Source organism: Neoarius graeffei, chromosome 2, assembly GCF_027579695.1.
Source record: "Neoarius graeffei isolate fNeoGra1 chromosome 2, fNeoGra1.pri, whole genome shotgun sequence".
Taxonomy (NCBI): Eukaryota; Metazoa; Chordata; class Actinopteri; order Siluriformes; family Ariidae; genus Neoarius; species Neoarius graeffei.
The window spans coordinates 70994432-71016336 of NC_083570.1; the positions used below are offsets into that span (position 1 = coordinate 70994432).

Here is a 21905-nt window from a genome sequence, read left to right on the forward strand (position 1 = left end):
TTTTTCCCCCGTGTTTGTTATTCAGTAGTTCTGAAATTATGACCATATTTTGAGAACATCAGTATTTGTTTATTGTAATGAGAAAGTCGAATGGAGATCACTGTGTGAGAATACTAGATTAGATTAGATTAGATTAGATTAGATTAGATTAGATTAGATTAGATTAGATTAGATTAGATTAGATTAGATTAGATTAGATTCAACTTTGTCATTGGACATGTCACAGGTACAAGGCAACGAAATGCACATTGCATCTAACCAGAAGTGCATAGCAGTAAATAACAAGTGTAATATACAAATATAAATGTACAGGAATTACAGGGTATGGAATGGTATAATGATATGATAGATATTTACAGTATGTACACATGTGCAATATGAATGAACTATAGTGCAATGGTATGATATGATATAGATATTTGCAGTGTATACAAAACATCTCATCTCATTATCTGTAGCCGCTTTATCCTGTCCTACAGGGTCGCAGGCAAGCTGGAGCCTATCCCAGCTGACTACGGGCGAAAGGCGGGGTACACCCTGGACAAGTCGCCAGGTCATCACAGGGCTGACACATAGACACAGACAACCATTCACACCTACGCTCAATTTAGAGTCACCAGTTAACCTAACCTGCATGTCTTTGGACTGTGGGGGGAAACCGGAGCACCCGGAGGAAACCCACGCGGACACGGGGAGAACATGCAAACTCAGCGCAGAAAGGCCCTCGCCGGCCACGGGGCTCGAACCCAGAACCTTCTTGCTGTGAGGCGACAGCGCTAACCACTACACCACCGTGCTGCCCTATACAAAACATGGTATGAATAAATAGTACTGCAAATGGTGATAGTGCAGATGTGGATCCCCAAGAATTTGAAGCTGGTCATGCTCCACTGCTGCACCGCTGATGTGGATGGGTGTGTGTGTGTGTGTCAGCATTCCTCCTGAAGTCCACGATGAGCTCCTTGGTCTTATTGGTGTTGAGCAGCAGGTTGTTCTTGCTGCACTACACAGCCAGGCGGTCCACCTCCTCCCTGCAGGCTGACTCATCGTTGTCCTTGATGAGGCCCATCACTGTGGTGTCATCCACAAAATTGATGATGGTGTTAGTGCAATGTACAGGTCTGCAGTCATGAGTAACAATTAGAGTGACAATTCCCAACTTTCTTAAAAGAAAAAGCGATGATTAGTTTTCAGCTATTGTGAACAAATTGTCATTAATGATTATTGAAAACGATTCAACAATAATATAAGTGACCAAGCACTAAGACCTTTAACATTATGCATGCATGAATGTTAAAAAAAAGCAGTGTAACAGCACAGTGGTGCTGATCGTTAATGTCTTTAATAACCCTCTAGAATGATTAGAAATTTTTCTCGAACAAATGCTAAGGGCCCGGTCCCACAACACCGATAACTATAATTCTACCTATAACTACAACTATGACTATCCCTCTGCCTGAATTTGATTCCAGTCTGGAGCAGTCACACCACAACTGTAATCCTGACTATAATATATCAGTTGGTCCTGACACTCAGGTAAATAAATACATGCAGCTTAGGAATAGTCATGGAAGTTTTTTCCAAATAGTAGCACATTATTCTGGGTCATACAGTACAGCTTGGACTTCAGAACAACCCATGCACACACTTCGGTGTTTGATATAATACAGATAGGTCACGGATAATGAAAATATAATGAAAAAGGATACAAAATACGGAGTGGTTACGGATTTTAATACGGATGCATCACGGATGCTCATAATTTACGGATTGGTCACGGCCGTTTCAGTATATTACAGATTGGTTACCGATTTCATACAGATGATGCATGACGGATAAAAAATTAAGAAGTCTAAAACAATTAAATGTTTGGACTGCTGTAGTGCATAATTAAAATATCTTACCTGCATTTATATGTTTACTTTATTAATTTAGTATTGATCTTTCATGGAAAATCGCATATCCGTGAATAAAAGATCCGTGCTTTGTATGATATTTTTTTTCCATGAATCTGTATTCCGTGACTTCATGATGCAACAAGGATGTACAAAGATGCCTGGGGAAAAATAGCACATGCTCAGACAACATCACATGTAAACAATTACCTCATTACTCAGATGTTTTATCGGATCAGGTCCAGGCCTGGAAAAATCACTCCAGAAGCAATCTCACTGATACCGATAAACCCAGGCCTGGGCTATAGGTATTGTTATCGGTCTGGTGTGACCACCAACCACATAAACTGCAGGGGACCCATTTATTTTTATCCATCCATTATCTGTAGCCGCTTTATCCTGTCCTACAGGGTCGCAAGCAGGCTGGAGCCTATCCCAGCTGACTACGGGCGAAAGGCGGGGTACACCCTGGACAAGTCGCCAGGTCATCACAGGGCTGACACATAGACACAGACAACCATTCACACTCACATTCACACCTACGGTCAATTTAGAGTCACCAGTTAACCTAACCTGCATGTCTTTGGACTGTGGGGGAAACTGGAACACCCGGAGGAAACCCACGCGGACACGAGAAGAACATGCAAACTCCACACTGAAAGGCCCTCGCTGGCCACGGGGCTCGAACCCGGATCTTCTTGCTGTGAGGCGACAGTGCTAACCACTACACCACCGTGCTGCCCTATTTATTTATAGTTGTAGTTATAGTTATCAGTATTGTGGGACCGGGCCTTAATCCAGCTGTTTTCTATAAACCACTACAGTACACTACTTACAGCTCGGTGCTTTCAACGTGTAGCTCTGCATGAAAATCACGATTGCCAGATAATAGTTAATCTGACACACATATGTGCAGTCAGGCACACTTGGCCATTGAAGAGATGCCTTAGGTGACGTTTTTTCCTTACATAATGATCCCAACCCATTAGAAGCACATCATAATTATTTCTGTGGTTAATCTGATGCATAAAGCTTTCTGTCTAGCTCTTATAGTCCAAACCATTTTGCTCACTTGGCTGCATCTACTTTAGTCACCAAAGGGAGACTTTTAGGAAACGATCATAAGACTGAAATGTAAATGACAATCCATAGACTCTTCCTGTAGCTCTTCAGCAAATAGGTGAGGATATTTTGGAAACGATGTCAAACTTCTGAATAACCTTTAAAGATGGGATTCTGTGAGCTTTTCTCAATCTGTTGACTATATCTTGATCTGAAAAGCTCACATTGTTTGTTCACAAATAAGCTAAGTGTATAATAGGTATAAGACACTGCGTGGGCTGTGCCGTGGGTGGAACGTCTAAGGCTGGGGCTACAGCTAATCAGAAACCCATCCATTATCTCTAGCCGCTTTATCCTGTCCTACAGGGTCGCAGGCAAGCTGGAGCCTATCCCAGCTGACTACGGGCAAGAGGCGTGGTACACCCTGGACAAGTCGCCAGGTCATCACAGGGCTGACACTTTTACCCCTTTTACACCAAATCAGTCCCAGGGCTGGTTCGGGGCCAGTGCTGGTGCTGGTTCACAACTCGTTCAGCTGAGAACCAGTTTGCTTTTCCATAGTTCGCGGTGCTAAGCGAAGCCACGTCATTACGTCGCTGTATACGTCAGTTACGTGGCTACGTTTGCATAAACCTTGGCGCGAATATCGAAGCAAAAACAACACGGAAGAAGCAGCAACAACAACAATAATAATAATGGATGACTTCGCGTTTGTACAGTTGCTGCTTCTTGCCGCTTAAAAATGGCGATCTTTCGCGGTCTTGTTATTGTTGTTGGTCTTAACAACTCCGCCCCCCCGCTGACGAAAGCGGTTCTTTCCTCTGGCCCAGCAGAGAGTTGGTGCTAGCCTGGAACCGGTTTTTCTGGCCCCAGAGCCAGTTCTTTGTCAGTGGAAACAGAAAACCCGGTTCCAAACTAAGCACTGGCCCCGAACCAGCCCTGGAACTGCTTTGGTGGAAAAGGGGCAGTAGACACAGACAATCATTCACACTCACATTCACACCTACGGTCAATTTAGAGCCACCAGTTAGCCTAACCTGCATGTCTTTGGACTGTGGGGGAAACCGGAGCACCCGGAGGAAACCCACGCGGACACGGGGAGAACATGCAAACTCCGCACAGAAAGGCCCTCACCGGCCACGGGGCTCGAACCCGGACCTTCTTGCTGTGAGGCGACAGTGCTAACCACTACACCACCATGACACCCCAACCAGAAACCATGTGGGGGGGGGATGCTGGTTATATTAGTAGCGTTAAAATTTTTAGCATTTTAATTGTTTTTTTTTTACTTTTCCTTTATGGGAAGTAGATGTAATGTTTGGATTATTAATGTCCTTAGAAACCATTAGGCCTTCTCTGGGGTTTGCAGTAAAAGACACATGAAAGCATCACTCCAAACTTTTTTCCATGAAATCAATTTCCCATGTTGTCCATATCGAACGATTTATAGTCAGGCGTATAGCCGAGATGTGTGACGACCATAGCCGTGCCGCACGTGTCCAGGCCGAGGAAACTTAAAGGTGCTGTGAAAGACTAAAAGTGGGCCAGATGCAGAGGCCTCTGTGTGACCTACCTTGCTCAAAGGTTTTTAGGGTGAGAGAATTGTGACAGGCCTTCCTCCTCGGTGGAGAACATTACTAATGTGTGCAGGGTGTGTGAAGTAGCAGGGCTGTGATGAATCGCTCACACACACCCATGGCATCCTCATAAGTCAACAGTAAAAGAGAGGGTAGGTACTAGGTACCGCCAAAAAAAGGGGAAAACGCGAACATGGTAACCTAGGGCTTAACAGTAGGACTGAAGGAGAAAGCAGAATAGCCTGAAGATCTCCCTCAATCTTCAGAGGAAAGCCTGTCCCTCTGGTGGGCTCCTGTCTTAATAGACAGGGTGTTTTAAAAAGAAAGTTATTTTCACTCCAAGACAATGGTGATTTTAATAAATGAGTGTAATATGGGCTATGGGAGGTGGGAGGCCTCTACGGTCCATTCCTCTCCATTAGAAAGAAAAAAAGACCTGTGATTTAAAATAAATTAGTCTTAGCAGACAAAGGCAAGTCGTGGCACGTAACAAATTATCATATTTTTTGAAACGTTTTTCACTGCATGGATAAGAGAATCAAGGCCTTTATTAGTTCTTTACTAATTTCATTAACGTGAACATTTTATTTGAATGCCATGTTGCTGCATATTGTGTGTGTGTGTGTGTGTGTGTGTGTGTGTGTATTATATATATATATATATATATATATATATATATATATATATATATATATATATTAGGGTGCATCAGTTGCCCCCTAAAAATGAAAAGTTCCTCCGATCATGATGCATTTTTGTTTTTATGTTCCTTTTGGTAAGAAAACACACTGGGTGAAATATTTTGACAAAATTCAAAAGTTTAATGGTGGAACCAGGAGCTCAAAGTTATGGAAAAAGCTGCTATTTTATGACTTTTATGACAAAATTTCGATCACTTTTCATGAAACATTATGGCACCTTATAGAGTATCCCAAATATCTTAGATACACATTTTTAGTACATATTCTAAATCTATCATCAAGCACAGTTTGAGTTTCAGCTGTTCATTGAATCATTGTTCAACTACTTTTAAACAATACAAATGTATTATGAATCACATTAATGCTTCTCGGGCGGCACGGTGGTGTAGTGGTTAGCGCTGTCACCTCACAGCAAGAAGGTCCTGGGTTCGAGCCCCGTGGCCGGCGAGGGCCTTTCTGTGCGGAGTTTGCATGTTCTCCCCGTGTCCGCGTGGGTTTCCTCCGGGTGCTCCGGTTTCCCCCACAGTCCAAAGACATGCAGGTTAGGCTAACTGGCGACTCTAAATCGACCGTAGGTGTGAATGTGAGTGTGAATGGTTGTCTGTGTCTATGTGTCAGCCCTGTGATGACCTGGCGACTTGTCCAGGGTGTACCCCGCCTTTCACCCGTAGTCAGCTGGGATAGGCTCCAGCTTGCCTGCAACCCTGTAGAACAGGATAAAGCGGCTAGAGATAATGAGATGAGATGAGATTAATGCTTCTCAATCCCTTGCAAAGGTTCTTAACATGATCTCTGGGTCACTAGAAATCAATAAATGGAGTCCAACATTGTGATTCAAACCTTACGCGAAAACATAAGCGTTTTTTGGCAAAAAAAATGAACCTCATGGTGCCACCATTAGACTTTTGAATATGGTCAAAAAATTTTACAGGATGTCTTTATTGGTGAAAAGGAACACCCAAACAAAAATGCATCAGATTTTATGAAAGTGAGGGCAACTGATGCACCCTAATATATATATATATATATATATATATATATATATATATATATATATATATATATATTCTGTTTCCTTCATTCCTTCAGATAGTTGAATTGTTGAATGGAACTGAAGGGGTGTGTGTGTGTGTGTGTGTGTGTGTGTGCATGCGCATGCATGTTTTGTATCTTGGAGGATAGGAATATCTGACAGGTTTAACCTTGTGGGGACACTTGGCTGGCCTTCATGAAGAAAACTGCCTTTTTTTTTTTAAACAAAAACTGCAGTGTTTGTTTAAAAATAAAAAGAGCCAAAAGGTTTCCTTTAGAGTTTTAGAGTTTAGTATAGATTTAGAGTTAGGTATAGTGTTAATTAGCTTCATTAATAATTATGTCAGTGGAAGGTCTTCATAAGGATAGTAAGACAAACACGTGTGTGCGTGCGCACAAATGTAGCCGTGTGTGTGTGTGCACGTGTGTGTGTTTTATTGACGTGAGGTCATCCATCACATACTCCAGGGGGTCTCCCTGGTATGCTCCTCAATAATGAACTTCATTCGTTAAGTTCTCTCCTCAAAGGCCACGTTCACCCACTGCCCTTTTCAGCCGCCGCATCTCGCTGCAGCCGCAACAGCGTGGTAGAAAAAAAAAACAGTAATCATGCTTTTCCTTGCGACAGTCACACTCATGAAGGATAAGCAGCACTATTACCAATCCCTCATGCCTAGTTATGGCCATAATTATCACGCCCAAAATCTCCTGTCCTACTTCATGCAGGAGAGGAAGAAGCGAAGGCACTTCTCTAATCACCCCTCTCCCTTATCCAGTTCTCTGCAATATGGAGAGAGGGATGGCTTATCTTTTTTTTTTTTTGGAGTGTGTGTGTGTGTGTATGACTGGAAGTGAGGGATCATTAGAATGGAAGAGGAAGATGCTGTGCTTCCTTACCTAGCCAGCCTCAGTCGCTACCACATGCTGCTATGTGTCTGTAGCACCAACCACCTCTTCCTCTCCTCTCCGCACTGTCTCTGTCTCTGTGAGAAAGCCTGTTCTCGTCCTCCACTACTGCAAGCAAAAGCTTGGCATGCCTTGGAGTGCAGCAAGTTAATATGAATTGAATAGCACCACCCTTTTAAACGCACATACAGAAAAAGAGAGCTATATAGGGTTCTGAATTAAACTGTTTTCAGTTAAAAATCCATCCATTATCTCTAGCCGCTTATCCTGTTCTACAGGGTCGCAGGCAAGCTGGAGCCTATCCCAGCTGACTACGGGCGAAAGGCGGGGTACACCCTGGACAAGTCGCCAGGTCATCGCAGGGCTGACACACAGAGACACAGACAACCATTCACACTCACATTCACACCTACGGTCAATTTAGAGTCACCAGTTAACCTAACCTGCATGTCTTTGGACTGTGGGGGAAACCGGAGCACCCGGAGGAAACCCACGCGGACACGGGGAGAACATGCAAACTCCGCACAGAAAGGCCCTCGCCGGCCACGGGGCTCGAACCCAGGACCTTCTTGCTGTGAGGCGACAGTGCTAACCACTACACCACCGTGCCGCCCTCAGTTAAATAAATTATTAGTAGTAGAAGAAGAAGAATCAGTTTCCTTTAGGCAATTACAATTGGGCGGCACGGTGGTGTAGTGGTTAGCACGGTCGCCTCACAGCAAGAAGGTCCTGGGTTCGAGCCCTGCGGCCGGCGAGGGCCTTTCTGTGTGGAGTTTGCATGTTGTGGGTGTGCTCCGGTTTTGCCCATCGTCCAAAGACATGCGGTTAGGTTAATATGGGATGGCCTTGAGCGAGGCCCCTAACTCCCGACAGTGTGTTCACTGCTTCAGATGGGTTAAATGCAGAGAGGAATTTCACAAGTGTGTGATGAATAAAGTTGTTCTTTCTTTCTTTTTCTTTACAGTGCAAGCTATCTGTGCCGAGTTTCCCAAAAGCATCGTAGCACAAAGATCATCGTTAAATGGTAGAGCGAGCAGCACAATGAACACTCTCTCTCCTAGTTAAGCTGCTCTTAATGTTAAGAGGCTTTTGGGAAACCCAGCACTGTCTTTCTCTGTAACAGCTTTGTAAACATAGGTGTTTGACTTTTTAGCAGAAAAATCACATGGCACAAATTCAGAAGAATTGGCTTGTCCTTTCGTACTAATAAAACTAACAGAGCAATGACCACAAAAACAGTTTCCAAACAGCTGCTTGAGGCAATATGGAGATTTCAATTAGAACAAGCAGAAGAGGGCTTATCAGAATTGCCCCTGCCAAATGTCTCCAAATTATTAATACCTGGAAGGCTCTATGTTTAATTTGGTGCAAATATGCTCTCTTGTGCAGAAGAGGATCGCAGCGTTTTAAGCATCACATCAAAGCTAGTTTGAAATAGTCTCCTTCTTGCTATTCCTTCATATTGGCATTCAGAACACTACGTGTAACTATTATAGGGAGCAGGATTAGTGATTAAATAAATGATTTCATACACTACGTTACACAGATTTACTCATTACTACAACACTATTCACTAACTTATTATCCACACAGTTATTTTCCTGGGACATTAAAATAGACACGTGAACTATAAATCTTTCCCTTACATTTTTGAGGAGAAGTGTGAATGAGTATTACCTTCTTTGCTTGCTGTATTTCTGAGGCCCTGTCCACACGGCAACGGATTCAGGTGAATCTGATAAAATTGTTTATCGTTTCGGCCTGGCGTCCACACGGCACCGGCGTTTTGGGTGCCCCAAAATGAAATCTTTTGAGAACGGGTTCCAGAGTGAAAAAATCTGGCAACGGCGCCGTTACAAAGTTGTCTGGATGAGTAGAACGGATTTGTTTACGATGACATCACAACCACATGACTGTCAGTGCTTCACACCGGCTAGAAGTGTAACGAACTCGATGCGAGTTGTCAACAAATCCTATAACTTGGTTCATGAAACGCGCTTACAAAATATTTTCACTGTGAATATTTATTGTGTAATGGTGCAAAGTGAGAGAGAGAGAGAGAGAGAGAATAGCCCTTAGGGCAGAGTCTTTAGTCCAAACACTGCGTAAGCAGTACCAAACCGCGCAACGCCCGTGTGCTTTCCAAAAACAAAAACAATCCCGCCAGCAAAAATAGGAAAAAAAAGGAGCGATCTCACCTCTTCAGATGTTGGCTTAAGTCCGACAATACATTCCTCAAAAAGGGCGTAGAAGAACAAAGTAATCCATCAACGTGTAGCATTCAATTTATTCCGGACCATTAAAGAATTCTGGAGGATATCAGAATGTTGCCGTACCGGCTTCCATCTACCCCCGTTCATTCCTCTTTCCACGTCTTTCGTTTTACGCTACTGATTAATAATCAAAACTTTATGTGGCTGATGCTACAGAAGAAGGGGTTTACGCGCATGCGTCTACTTCTTCTATTGTTCTGGTGTCTCCGATGGGACCGTCTTACAGCGCACGTAGAGGTGTGGCATGTGTATTGCATCGTTTTCAGCAAGCGTTGCGTTACCATATGAACCTGAAATTTTACTGATCCATTGCCCATGTGGACGCGATATTTAAAAAAAAAAAAATCTCGTTGCCGTTGTCGTGTGGATGTAGCTTTAGTGAACACAAATCAAACCCATCAATGCTGTGCATCATAGCTGCTAGGTTACACTGTTAGGACACTACCTATGTATCTTGTTGCATTATGGGATTAAATAAGTGCAATGGATAGTCTCCACTACATTATATTACGTTACATTAATGGCGTTTAGCAGACGCTCTTATCCAGAGCGACGTATAAGATACCCAGAGCAGCCTGAGGAGCAGTAGGGGGTTAGGTGCCTTGCTCAAGGGCACTTCAGCCATTCTTGCTGATCCAGGAAATCGAACCGGCAACTTTTTGGTCCCAAAGCTACTTCTCTAACCCCTAGATCATGGCTTCTCACATTACGTTTATGGACGCTGGTAGAAAAGGCAGGCTCCGATAATAGTTCACAATTTAGTGAATTTCTATTCAAAAGCTGTTTTTCTCAACTTAATGAATATTACATCGAAGATTTTCATATATGCAGCGATCAATTCTATATACAGATTTTAAAAAACTTTTTACTGCACAAAATTCTTGGGCATACCCAAGCTTTCAACTCCTTCATGAGCCTTCATCAGGGATGGGACGTGACGTCCCATCCCTGATGAAGGCTCCTGAAAGAGTTGAAAGCTTGGGTGTGTCCAAGAATTTTGCGGACTAAAAAGTTTTTTTTAATGAATATTAATAAGAAAAGATAGACAAATGGGAATGGCACATACCTATGTTATGAGCTCCAAAGCGCAAGACAGCCCTTTTGTCCAGAACCTACAGAGTCATTAGATATTTCCGGTACAACCTCAGTAACATTGACGCTAACTGTTGTGTCATTAGCGTATGAAGTTTTTGATGTACTCGGTTGATGTAGCACTCGTTAGATCCGTTTATTTGACCTTTAACTGAAATCAGCTTGTCTTCTATTTCTTGCCGGTTATATTCGGACCAGATATCAGAACGGCAAGTTTGTATGAAAATAGTATGACTAGTACATGAATAGTATGTCCTTGGAATTTACGTGCATCTTTTCTCCATTTCTCCATCTTCTCCCGCATCCTTCGTGTTTGAATGTTATTGTAATGGTTTGCTTTTCCTCTAAGAAAAGAAACCCAATAGTCTTGTCTATTTATCCTGAAAATAGATATTCCCCGTGTTGTCTGAGTGATTTATTGAAGTCCTCCTCACAGGTGGAAGCTACAGGAAATTGCCTGGAATAGCTTTAAATTGGTTTATAATGTCTCAAATGGGTTCGTGGTTTTTTTTTGTGGTTTTTATATTGCGGGTTTATATTTATATTAAATACATGTACCGTTGACTTTCGATGTATTATTTACGTGTTAATTTAAAACCCGTATGAAGATGCTATAATGTTAGACTGACTGTTGTGTGCCTTTACTGCAACCTGCATAAAGCCACAATGAAATGCGTTGTTTCACTGATATGTTCTGTACATTTTTCATTGGGTGTCTCATCGCTGGAAAGTCCTCTGAGCTTTTCTCTAAGAGTCCCTGCTCAGAGAAATATGAGATATGGTTTTGCTTTAAGATAGACAATGAGTGATTGGTATGGAGCCGTGTGTAAAAACGTCTGTTTTGTTTGCAGTGGATGTGAAGTGCATCATACTTACCGTGTTGAAGTAGGCCATCAAGTGTGTACTCTTGAGTGCATTAAAAACTCAAGGTTCTTTAAAATCCATTTCTCTCTCTCTTACTCTTTCTCGGTTTGGTCATCTTGTCTCTCTCTCTCTCTCTCTCTCTCTCTCGGTTTCTCTGGAGCCATGGTACAGCGCTGAAGCTGGAAGATCAGCTGCTGTGTGTTGAGGCCGTGTGTAGGATGGCTACTGACAGACTGCTAATGAGACCATTATCGGCTGCGGTCCTCTCCTCTCTCCTCCGGGGCACCGGTGGCTGCTCCTCGTCTCCTCTCAATTGAATTCCATCCCACAGGGCTTGTTTACAATAAATACATTGGCTCAAATTAATCAGAACAGGAACGGCAGACACTTTACTCGGGCCGGCATTTATCCACAGAGACAGAGGAGTCGGGGAGAAGGCAGACCACTTCTTGCTCCCTCTTAGCTGCGGTCAGAGGGAATTTATGAAGCGTCTTTGGGGGGGAAAAAAAAAGCTGAGCGAAAATGAATACATACTTCCAGCATTAAGTAATTTGTCTTCTTTATTAAAAATGAGTTTGGACTAATATCTAGGAATAGTGACTAACGTGTTAGTTGTTGCAGTCAAAATGTGTGAGGTGTGCATGGTTGTGCATGGATTTCCATATCATTTAAAGCATTTTTTTTTTTTTTTTACCACTGACAGAAAATCCAGGCCCTTATATCATCCACATAGCACATTTCCATAGGCTTCGCATTATTGGATTGGCAGCAGCCGCGCTCATTAACACCAGCTCTTTCTGTGGCCTACTGCAGCCGCCGCTTTGCTGTTCCAGCGGAGAGAGCTGAGAGAGAGAGAGAGAGAGAATGAATGTGAGAGAGAGTGTGAGTGTGAAAGATCTCCAGTGACACAGCAGAGATGAGATGATGCACTGACAAAGAGGATGATATGTGTATTATTATAGTTTAGTGTTCTGTGTGGGTCATTTTTTAAAGTCATGATACTAAAGCTATGCACCGCACTAAGACACTAATACTGAGAAATAGGAAATGCTGACATAGTATTATAGTGCTTCTTGGAATAGAAACGTGTCTGCTAATGTGGGCTGCAGATGCACATCTGCATTGGCATATGCGTAATCAGACACGCCTTCCTCTCTGCATTTCATCTATCACTTTCTGTATCTCATTGCTACAGACATGCAGATTGTTTTTCTGCATTATAGATAACGTGCATTTAATCTAAACTTCACTTTATCTGACTGTCATCTTCAGAACCAGAGAGATAAGGTGTGTGTGAGTGCTTTTGTGAGTCTTCGTTCAGCCTTTTGAACACCAAGTTATGTGTCCAGAGGGTATCGCATGCTGGTTAGTGAGTCTTTTTTCCTCTCAACAGCTCCTATTTGAATCGTTGCTGTTGCTGCACTCCTCTGCAGCTCTCTGCCAACCACAAGAAAAGCAGTGCTGCAGACCTGGCAGTTGAAGCTTACCACTCATCTAAAAAACATGCCTCTGTGGTCAAACACAGCCTGACACGAAACAATATAGCTTCTTCGAGCTAGCACTAACAATTAGCAGCCTGTGCCGTGCGGTCCCCTTATGCTATAACGTTTCCCAGCATGGATCAAGGATTTGCCTCATTTGTTAATCAAGGCAGTGAAATCTCATTTGGTTTATTAGGTAGCACTGGAATGACAGACCATTGTTGACATAGTATGAGTTCATTTATTTTTACTGCCTCTAATTGATTGTGTGTGAGGTCGTGATCAGACGGTAATTTTTGCCATTTGCAGGATCTGCCCTGGAAATGAGAGCTCGCATGTTTTTCTCGACCGAACTGAAAGCACTGCTGTGATGTTTTTTTTTTTTTAAACAAACACTGTGGATTATAGGTTTTATTTTAGACTTTAATGAAAGACATCTTTGACAGAAGGGATCTCTTTTGATTTATGAGATTCAGTGACTGATATTTGCTGCTCTTTCTCACTGAGGATTCTTGATTACTTTTTATCAGGCACACTTTTGACAACATTTCATGAGAAATATATCTGCAGATACGTGTTTATGTCGAGAGCAAATACTTGTTTATGGAAATTCCAAACAAAGTGAGATAGTTGGCCAGAGCTAGCTTTACAATAAGAGCACAATCAAGAGAAGCCAACTGGTTCAGAGCCTGAGGAGATTATTTGGGGGGGGGGAGAAAGAATGGATGAGTGGCGATTTCAGAGGAAGTAATGGAGGGAGAGAAAATGAAAAGGTTGGCTGGAGAGTGAAACTCATCAGACAGTTGCTGTGTGGTGGATAGGATCAGCAAGGCCTCCCCCCCTCTCAATCTCTCTCTCCCTCTCTCTCTGAGCTATCTGCTGGAGCTCAGCTGCTGGGGCAAGCAGTGTGAGCCACTTTGCCAGCAGGCAGGAGAGAAGAAGGGGAGAGAGGAGAGCATGAAACCAGCTTCCTGGAGGGAGGTCAGGAAGAGCAGCCAGCATCTCTCTCTCTCTCTCTCTCTCTCTCTCTCTCTCAAAACATCTGGAGAGGCATCCTACCTCATCTGCCCCCTCATTAATATCAGCATGAGCTGAGGGAGAAAGAGTGCTGCAGAATCAAAAGGGAAAGGATTACTCTGTCCTCCACTATCCCTCTATCCCTCATATTAAAGCCATTCCTGATTTTTTTCCATTGTTAGTGTTCTATCCTCTATCTTGCATATTATTATTATTATTATTATGGGCGGCATGGTGATGTAGCGATTAGCACTGTCGCCTCACAGCAAGAAGGTCCTGGGTTCGAGCCCCGCGGCCGGCGAGGGCCTTTCTGTGCGGAGTTTGCATGTTCTCCCTGTGTCCGTGTGGGTTTCCTCCGGGTGCTCCGGTTTCCCCCACAGTCCAAAGACATGCAGGTTAGGTTAACTGGTGACTCTAAATTGACCGTAGGTGTGAATGTGAGTGTGAATGGTTGTCTGTGTCTATGTGTCAGCCCTGTGATGACCTGGCGACTTGTCCAGGGTGTACCCCGCCTTTCGCCCGTAGTCAGCTGGGATAGGCTCCAGCTTGCCTGTGACCCTGTAGAACAGGATAAAGCGGCTACAGATAATTTATTATTATTATTATTCCCCCACCCCCTTTCCTTTCCTTTCCTTTCCCTTCTCTACCGTTGAGCTGTGCAGTCAGCCAGGGGAAAACACCGCCCATCCAGGGGAAAAAGCACCGCCCCTAATCACGCCCCCTAAAACAATTCGTTGCCTGCTTTGCCAATCAAAGGTGTAGGGGGGCGGGCTGTGCGTTGATGTCACAGTCACGTGGACGGTGGTGTGGTGGCGCGCGAGCGAGTCGGAGCGGCAGAGGCGCGCTGGCCAGCTGCTGCCGGAACAGCAGGGGAGAGAATCCGCTCGCGCTGCTCCCGCTTTCGCTCGCTTATGGACCGCCGAGCTTAATGATGTATTTTGTGATTTCAGCGATGAAAGGTAAGCGTGAAGCGGCTTGTTTTGTGCTCTTCCAGCGACAGCGCGGCTCGGGCTGAGTAACAAGTAGAGAGCAGCCGTTCGGGCTGAGGGTTGTGTGCTCCCAGTGTCCCAGTAAGAGCACAGCGGGTCGGGCTGCAGCGCCGGTTCCGCTCGCTCTTACTGTTTAATCCTGTAATCTGCGGTTTCGCACGGAGCCGCAGTCTGACAGCTCCCCCTCGCAGCGGCACGAGTGTGGGAGTGAGAACTGGAAACGCGTTTATTCGCCAGTAACTCCGCTCCAGCAGCCCTGACTCTCAGCCTCACACACAACATCCGCTTACAGCTGCTTCACAGAGGCAGAGAGAGAGAGAGAGAGAGGCAGAGAGAGAGAGAGGCAGAGAGAGACAGAGAGTGTCAGAGAGGCAGAGAGAGTGTGTCAGAGAGAGAGGCAGAGACAGACAGAGAGAGAGAGGCAGAGAGAGAGAGGCAGAGAGAGAGAGAGAGGCAGAGAGAGAGAGAGAGTGTGGCAGAGAGAGAGAGAGGCAGAGAGAGAGAGAGGCAGAGAGAGAGAGAGGCAGAGAGAGAGAGAGGCAGAGAGAGAGAGAGAGAGTGTGGCAGAGAGAGACAGAGAGTGTCAGAGAGGCAGAGAGTGTGTGTCAGAGAGAGAGGCAGAGACAGACAGAGAGAGAGAGGCAGAGAGAGAGAGAGAGAGGCAGAGACAGAGAGAGAGAGGCAGAGAGTGTCAGAGAGAGAGAGTGTGTCAGAGGGAGAGAGAGGCAGAGTGTCAGAGAGAGAGAGGCAGAGTGTCAGAGAGAGAGAGAGAGAGAGAGAGGCAGAGAGTGTCAGAGAGAGAGAGGCAGAGACAGAGAGAGAGAGAGAGAGAGGCAGAGAGTGTCAGAGAGAGAGAGTGTGTCAGAGGGAGAGAGAGGCAGAGTGTCAGAGAGAGAGAGAGTGTGTCAGAGGGAGAGAGAGGCAGAGTGTCAGAGAGAGAGAGAGAGAGGCAGAGAGTGTCAGAGAGAGAGAGGCAGAGAGAGAGAGAGAGAGAGAGAGGCAGAGAGTGTCAGAGAGAGAGAGTGTGTCAGAGGGAGAGAGAGGCAGAGTGTCAGAGAGAGAGAGAGAGAGTGTCAGAGAGAAAGAGAGGCAGAGAGAGAGGCAGAGAGAGAGAGTGTGTCAGAGAGAGAGGCAGAGACAGACACAGAGAGAGAGAGAGAGAGAGAGAGAGGCAGAGACAGACACAGAGAGAGAGAGAGGCAGAGAGTGTCAGAGAGAGAGAGAGAGAGTGTCAGAGGGAGAGAGAGGCAGAGAGTGTCAGAGAGAGGCAGAGAGAGAGAGTGTGTCAGAGAGAAAGAGAGGCCGAGAGAGAGAGTGTGTCAGAGAGAGAGAGAGTGTGTGTCAGAGAGAGAGGCAGAGAGAGAGAAAGAGAGAGTGTGTCAGAGAGAAAGAGAGGCAGAGAGAGAGAGTGTGTGTCAGAGAGAAAGAGAGGCAGAGAGAGAGTGTCAGAGAGAAAGAGAGGCAGAGAGAGAGTGTCAGAGAGAAAGAGAGGCAGAGAGAGTGTCAGAGAGAAAGAGAGGCAGAGAGAGAGAGAGTGTGTCAGAGAGAAAGAGAGGCAGAGAGAGTCAGAGAGAAAGAGAGGCAGAGAGAGAGTGTCAGAGAGAGTGAGGCAGAGAGAGGTAGAGAGTGTGTCAGAGAGAGAGACAGAGAGTGTGTCAGAGAGAGAGAGAGAGTGTGTGTCGCAGAGAGAGAGAGTGGCAGAGAGTCAGAGAGAGAGGCAGAGAGAGTGAGAGAGAGTGTGTCAGTGAGAGAGAGAGAGAGAGAGAGTGTGTCGCAGAGAGAGAGAGTGGCAGAGAGTCAGAGAGAGAGGCAGAGAGAGTGAGAGAGAGTGTGTCAGTGAGAGAGTGAAAGAGAGAGGCAAAGAGAGTGAGAGTGTCAGAGAGATAGAGTGAAAGAGAGAGAGAGGGTGTCAGAGAGTGGCAGAGAGAGTGAGAGTGGCAGAGAGAGTGAGAGTCAGGGAGAGTGAGAGGCAGAGAGAGAGGCAGAGAGAGAGGCAGAGAGAGGCAGAGAGAGTGAGAGTGGCAGAGAGAGAGAGTCAGAGAGAGAGAGAGTCAGATGGCTGTAAAGTGTAAATGAGTCTGTTAAGCTGCTGATGTCTATTTTGAGTGTTGGGTTAAAAATAACCCTCAGCTCGATTTAATAAAAATGAGCTACAGGAGATTTGATCCGGAGCTTCAACCCGAGCCCCGTTTGTTCCTCTTGGTGCTCCATGTGCAGCTCTCAGGGACTGATGGAGTGCTGGAGGGAATGCATTGGACTCTATTTTGCTGTGTGTCCAGACAACTAAAGTGTGTGTGTGTGTGTGTGTGTGTGTGTGTGGGCTGGAGGAGTTGATGTGTGTTGTGCTCCACTGACCTATTATTTTGCCTGCTGGGTGAGTTGCACAGCCCTGAAAGCAGGGTGAGTGCCTTCTCACTATACTGATGGTGATCCTGCATCCTTAATCCCCCTCCCCTTTTCAGTCACCACCATCTCACACACGCACACCATCATACCCCATCATACCCCATCATACACCATCATACCCCATCATACCCCATCATACCCGGGCACACACTCGTACCAGCTGCCTCGGAGTCCAGCAGGCCAAGCATGCACTGTATCTGCTTCTTGTCTGTGGTATGAGTTTGTCATTAAGTCTCTCTTTCTCTCTGTCCGCCTCAGACACACACTCTTGCACGCACGCGCGCACACACACACACACACACACACACACACACACACTTCATGCATATAGCCCAGACTTTCATGCACTTTACCATTCCTCCTTTCCTCTGTCTCTCTCTCTCTCTCTCATGCACACACACACTTGCACAAAGTACAACACACTTCATGCATACAGCCCAGGCTTTCATGCACTTTACCGTTCCCCATTCCTCCTTTCCTCTCTCTCTCTCTGTCTCTCACACACACACACACACACACACACACACACACACACACACACACACACACACACACACACTTCATGCATATAGCCCAGACTTTCATGCACTTTACCATTCCTCCTTTCCTCTGTCTCTCTCTCTCTCTCTCATGCACACACACACTTGCACAAAGTACAACACACTTCATGCATACAGCCCAGGCTTTCATGCACTTTACCGTTCCCCATTCCTCCTTTCCTCTCTCTCTCTCTGTCTCTCACACACACACACACACACACACACACACACACACACACACACACACACACACACTTCATGCATATAGCCCAGACTTTCATGCACTTTACCATTCCTCCTTTCCTCTGTCTCTCTCTCTCTCTCTCATGCACACACACACTTGCACAAAGTACAACACACTTCATGCATACAGCCCAGGCTTTCATGCACTTTACCGTTCCCCATTCCTCCTTTCCTCTCTCTCTCTCTGTCTCTCACACACACACACACACACACACACACACACACACACACACACACACACACACACACACACACTCGCACACACTCGCTGCCTGTACTGTAGAGCAGCTGTCATTTTGCATTAGGTGAGAAGTGGTGGGAATGGAAAAAGCGATTGGGTGTTAGCAGATAGCCACCTAGCTTTTCCCTTTACACCCTGCATGTCTGTGCACAGCTGAGCGTTCCCTCAGAGTGCATCCTATATCACTGTTCCAACCATGATATTGTGTGTGTAAACCTGATTTAAATGAACGTGTTCAAGTGTGAGTTTATTTGCTTTCATACAAATTATATCACAATAAGTAGAATGACCACTGACCCTAACCGTGACCTTAACCTTTGTTCACTGTATCCTACAAATTGACTCCGTAATGTGGACTGTTATTGATTTGCACTTGCGAGCGTGAGTCACACAGACTGGTCAGGTTTACATCCGTGTGTCAGTGTAGGGAAGTGTTTGTTTTCTATCTGCCTTTTTTTTTTTTTACTTCTTCAGTCACGTGTGTGTGTGTGCGTGCATGCGTGTGGGCTCATGAGCATGCTAATGGTTGCATGCGGATTTGAGTGAGTGTATGTGTGAAGTGTGTATGCCAGTGTGTGAGAGTATATGGCGTGATGAAGCAGGTGTAAAAGATGAAGCCCCTAACCCTGGATCTGATGTGTGGGTTGGATTGGAGAAGCTGCTTGGCTGAAAATAGAGCTGAACACAGCATTGTATCTCTCGTCACGTCTCATAGCAAACTTTCCTGCACCACAGAATGGATATGAAGTCATACTCTCTTGCCATACTCTCGCTGTAATTACTGTATTATTATTATTATGCAAAAGAATGTTAAATGCTTTGTACGTATCGTCAGATTTGTTTTGCGAAGCCACCCCCTTTCATTGCTCTGAAATGGGCATCAAAGTCTGACCGTCAGTTTTGGCTAGAAATGAGACATTTCGTCTCCCTGCAGGTCCACAGCCTATATGATGACCACTCGTTCTTTTTTTTTTTTTAAGGATTTTTTTTGGGCTTTTTTCACCTTTATTGGATAGGACAGTGTTGAGACAGGAAATGAGCAGGAGAGAGAAGGGGAGGGATCGGGAAATGACCTCGGGTCGGAATCGAACCCAGGTCCCCGGATTTATGGTATGGCGCCTTAGTCGACTGAGCCACGATGCCCCCCGTTCTTTTTTTTTTTTTTTTTTTTTTTTATGTTTTTTGTTCTCTCACTCCTCTCCTGGTCTCCAGTCTCCTCGCCACACAGCTGCCTCTCAGGCCCATATAATTACCTGTAATGGAAACATCCTGCTCATTACCCCATGCAAATTACCCACCCTCTTCTCTCAGTTCAGATGAAAATATTCCAGATATTTATTGCATGATTGCAGAAAGATGTTTGATGTGCTAAACCTAAAAACAGGAACGAAGGAACAAAAACTAGCAACCTCTTCTTCTCATTAACCTGCGGATAAGCTCAGAAAGTCCAGGGACGTGTCCAAAAATGATTAAAATGCGTCACAGCCAGTTTCACAAGACGAAGGGAGCTGTGAGGCATTGGAGAGTGTTGTGCTTTCCAGTGCTTTGTGCTCGCCAGACTAGAAATGATTGAGCATAGACGTTACAAAGAAAGTCAAACGAACAGTATTTGCATGCTCAGGTCTCTCTCTCTCTCTCTCTCTCTCTCTCTTTTTCCCCCACCACGTTCCTCAGTCCCACAGCACAGGTTAACAAGCTTGGCTATTATCCCATTAGCCACAAAGGACACACTGAGTCCAGATAAACACGTGAACAGATAAGCCCAGAACTGAGGGTTACAAAATGAAGTGCCAGATAACTAACTGACTGACAGGAGAGGATGTGTGTTAAGTAGGATATTTCTGTAAAGGCACCAGATTGAACTGGGTAAAAAGATTACCCTCACTCATCATCTGACTTGAGTTACCAGTAGAAGCTCCTTCTTCTGTTTTTCCTTTTTTCTTAATGGTTTAAACTACAATTCAAGTATTGGACCATGTTCTAATCATTTACATCATCACCTTCTCTCGAACATATGGAGAAATTATTTCCGCTCGTCACTACCTGCGGCTGCCAAAACACAGGCTGGGAGCAAAGCAATGCTTTCCAGCCCAGCGTGGAGAGAAGTGCACTCTGGGCTGTTGGGAACAGGGGATTTGGACAGAGGGTGTACACACGCACACACACACACACACACACACACACACACACACACACACACACACACACACACACACACAGATGCTCCGTACTACTTCATACCATCTTTTATCTTGAGGATAACTGAGTACCATTTCTACACATTATTAAAGGTGTGTGTGTGTGTGTGTGAGAGAGAGAGAATGAATGACTGGCAGGCTGTGTGAGTGTGTGTCAGTGCTATGAAATGCATTACCTGCCAGCATGGGCAAGGCAGCTGCTTAATGAGATATTGACTGGCCACTGGGAGCATAGTTTTTTTTTTTAACTCCAGTTCTGTGTGTGTGTGTGTGTGCATGCAGGTAAGACAGAGCTATCGAGAAGGAGAGGGTGTAACAGTCTGGCACCGTTCCTCATTGCCTATGCCATGCACAGACACACCCAGCCTTATACACTCGCCGTCTTCTGGCACCTCAGACAGTTTGGCATGGACCATGTGTGCCAGTTTTACCTCCCTCTCTTTCTCTCTCCTCGCCTTCCTTTTCAGTCTCTCTCCATCATCTTGCATGCTCAGCTGTCAGTATGGCACTCATACTTCTCTCCTCCGTGTTACATCAGATGCTTCTTTCTCTCAGTTTAATCACTGGGCTAATTTTATCAGACTTAGCACAACCTAACTGGGGCTGCAGAAAACTAATCACGCCTGATTACAGAGGCCCATGCGGATTGCGTGGTCGTCTCCGAGATGTTTGCCGTACGGAAGTAGTGGGTGATGTTTGATTGTTCGGAAGGCAGGGCAGGCCGCTTTCTCACACTTTTACGCTAATTTCCCGCATCGTCTTTCAGGCTTTATTAAAGGCCACGGTTGTACCGCAGCCTTTGAAGTCTTGGCCTGTCAGGCTGTATTTCAGGCCTGCCAGAATACTCCCTCTCTCAGCACTCAGCTGATAACACATTCACCACAGGTCCAGCTGCACCTACACACACAAACACATTGACTCTCACACACACTCTGCTTTTCACTCTCAAACACCGCGAAGGGAAAAAAGAGATTATTTTCAGCCTTGGAATTCAGAGGAGGGAAGGCAGAGAGAGAGATTATTTTCATTTAGTGAGAGACAGATTAGGACTTTATAGGGCCAAGCCAGCGAGCAGCTACTTCAGACTGAGAGCAGTGAAGGGATTGCTTATTACAGCACTGACCATCTTCAAAGGCTTTCTCTGGCAAGCGACAGCTCTGTGTAACCAACAGCAATGATCAGCGCTACTCCTCACTACACATGCTACGGCCAAGTCCTTGAAAAAGCATTTTGAATACTAATTATGCACTCAGTCAATCATGTGGCAGCAGCGTAGTGTGTAAAATCACAGAGATACAGGTCATGAGGCCATTATTAAAAAATGTTCTGTTTCCGGTCCACCGGCCGGGTGAGTGCCGTTTGTGCGGTTGAAATTTATTTTAAACGCCG

The 21905-nt window shown here is 45.2% G+C and overlaps 1 protein-coding gene across 2 annotated transcripts in view; it reads left to right on the forward strand.

Moving 5' to 3' along the window:
- The window catches only part of roraa (RAR-related orphan receptor A, paralog a), a 448163-nt gene that overhangs the window by 318897 nt on the left and 107361 nt on the right, over positions 1–21905 (forward strand). The window contains exon 1 of one of the 2 annotated variants that reach the window (XM_060914867.1): positions 14708–14859. The exons of the other annotated variant lie outside the window; for it this stretch is intronic. Coding sequence (XP_060770850.1) covers positions 14829–14859 — 31 coding nt within the window. The 5' untranslated portion in view covers positions 14708–14828. Of the gene's footprint in view, positions 1–14707; positions 14860–21905 lie in introns of those variants that run through there. 2 annotated transcript variants of the gene reach the window in all.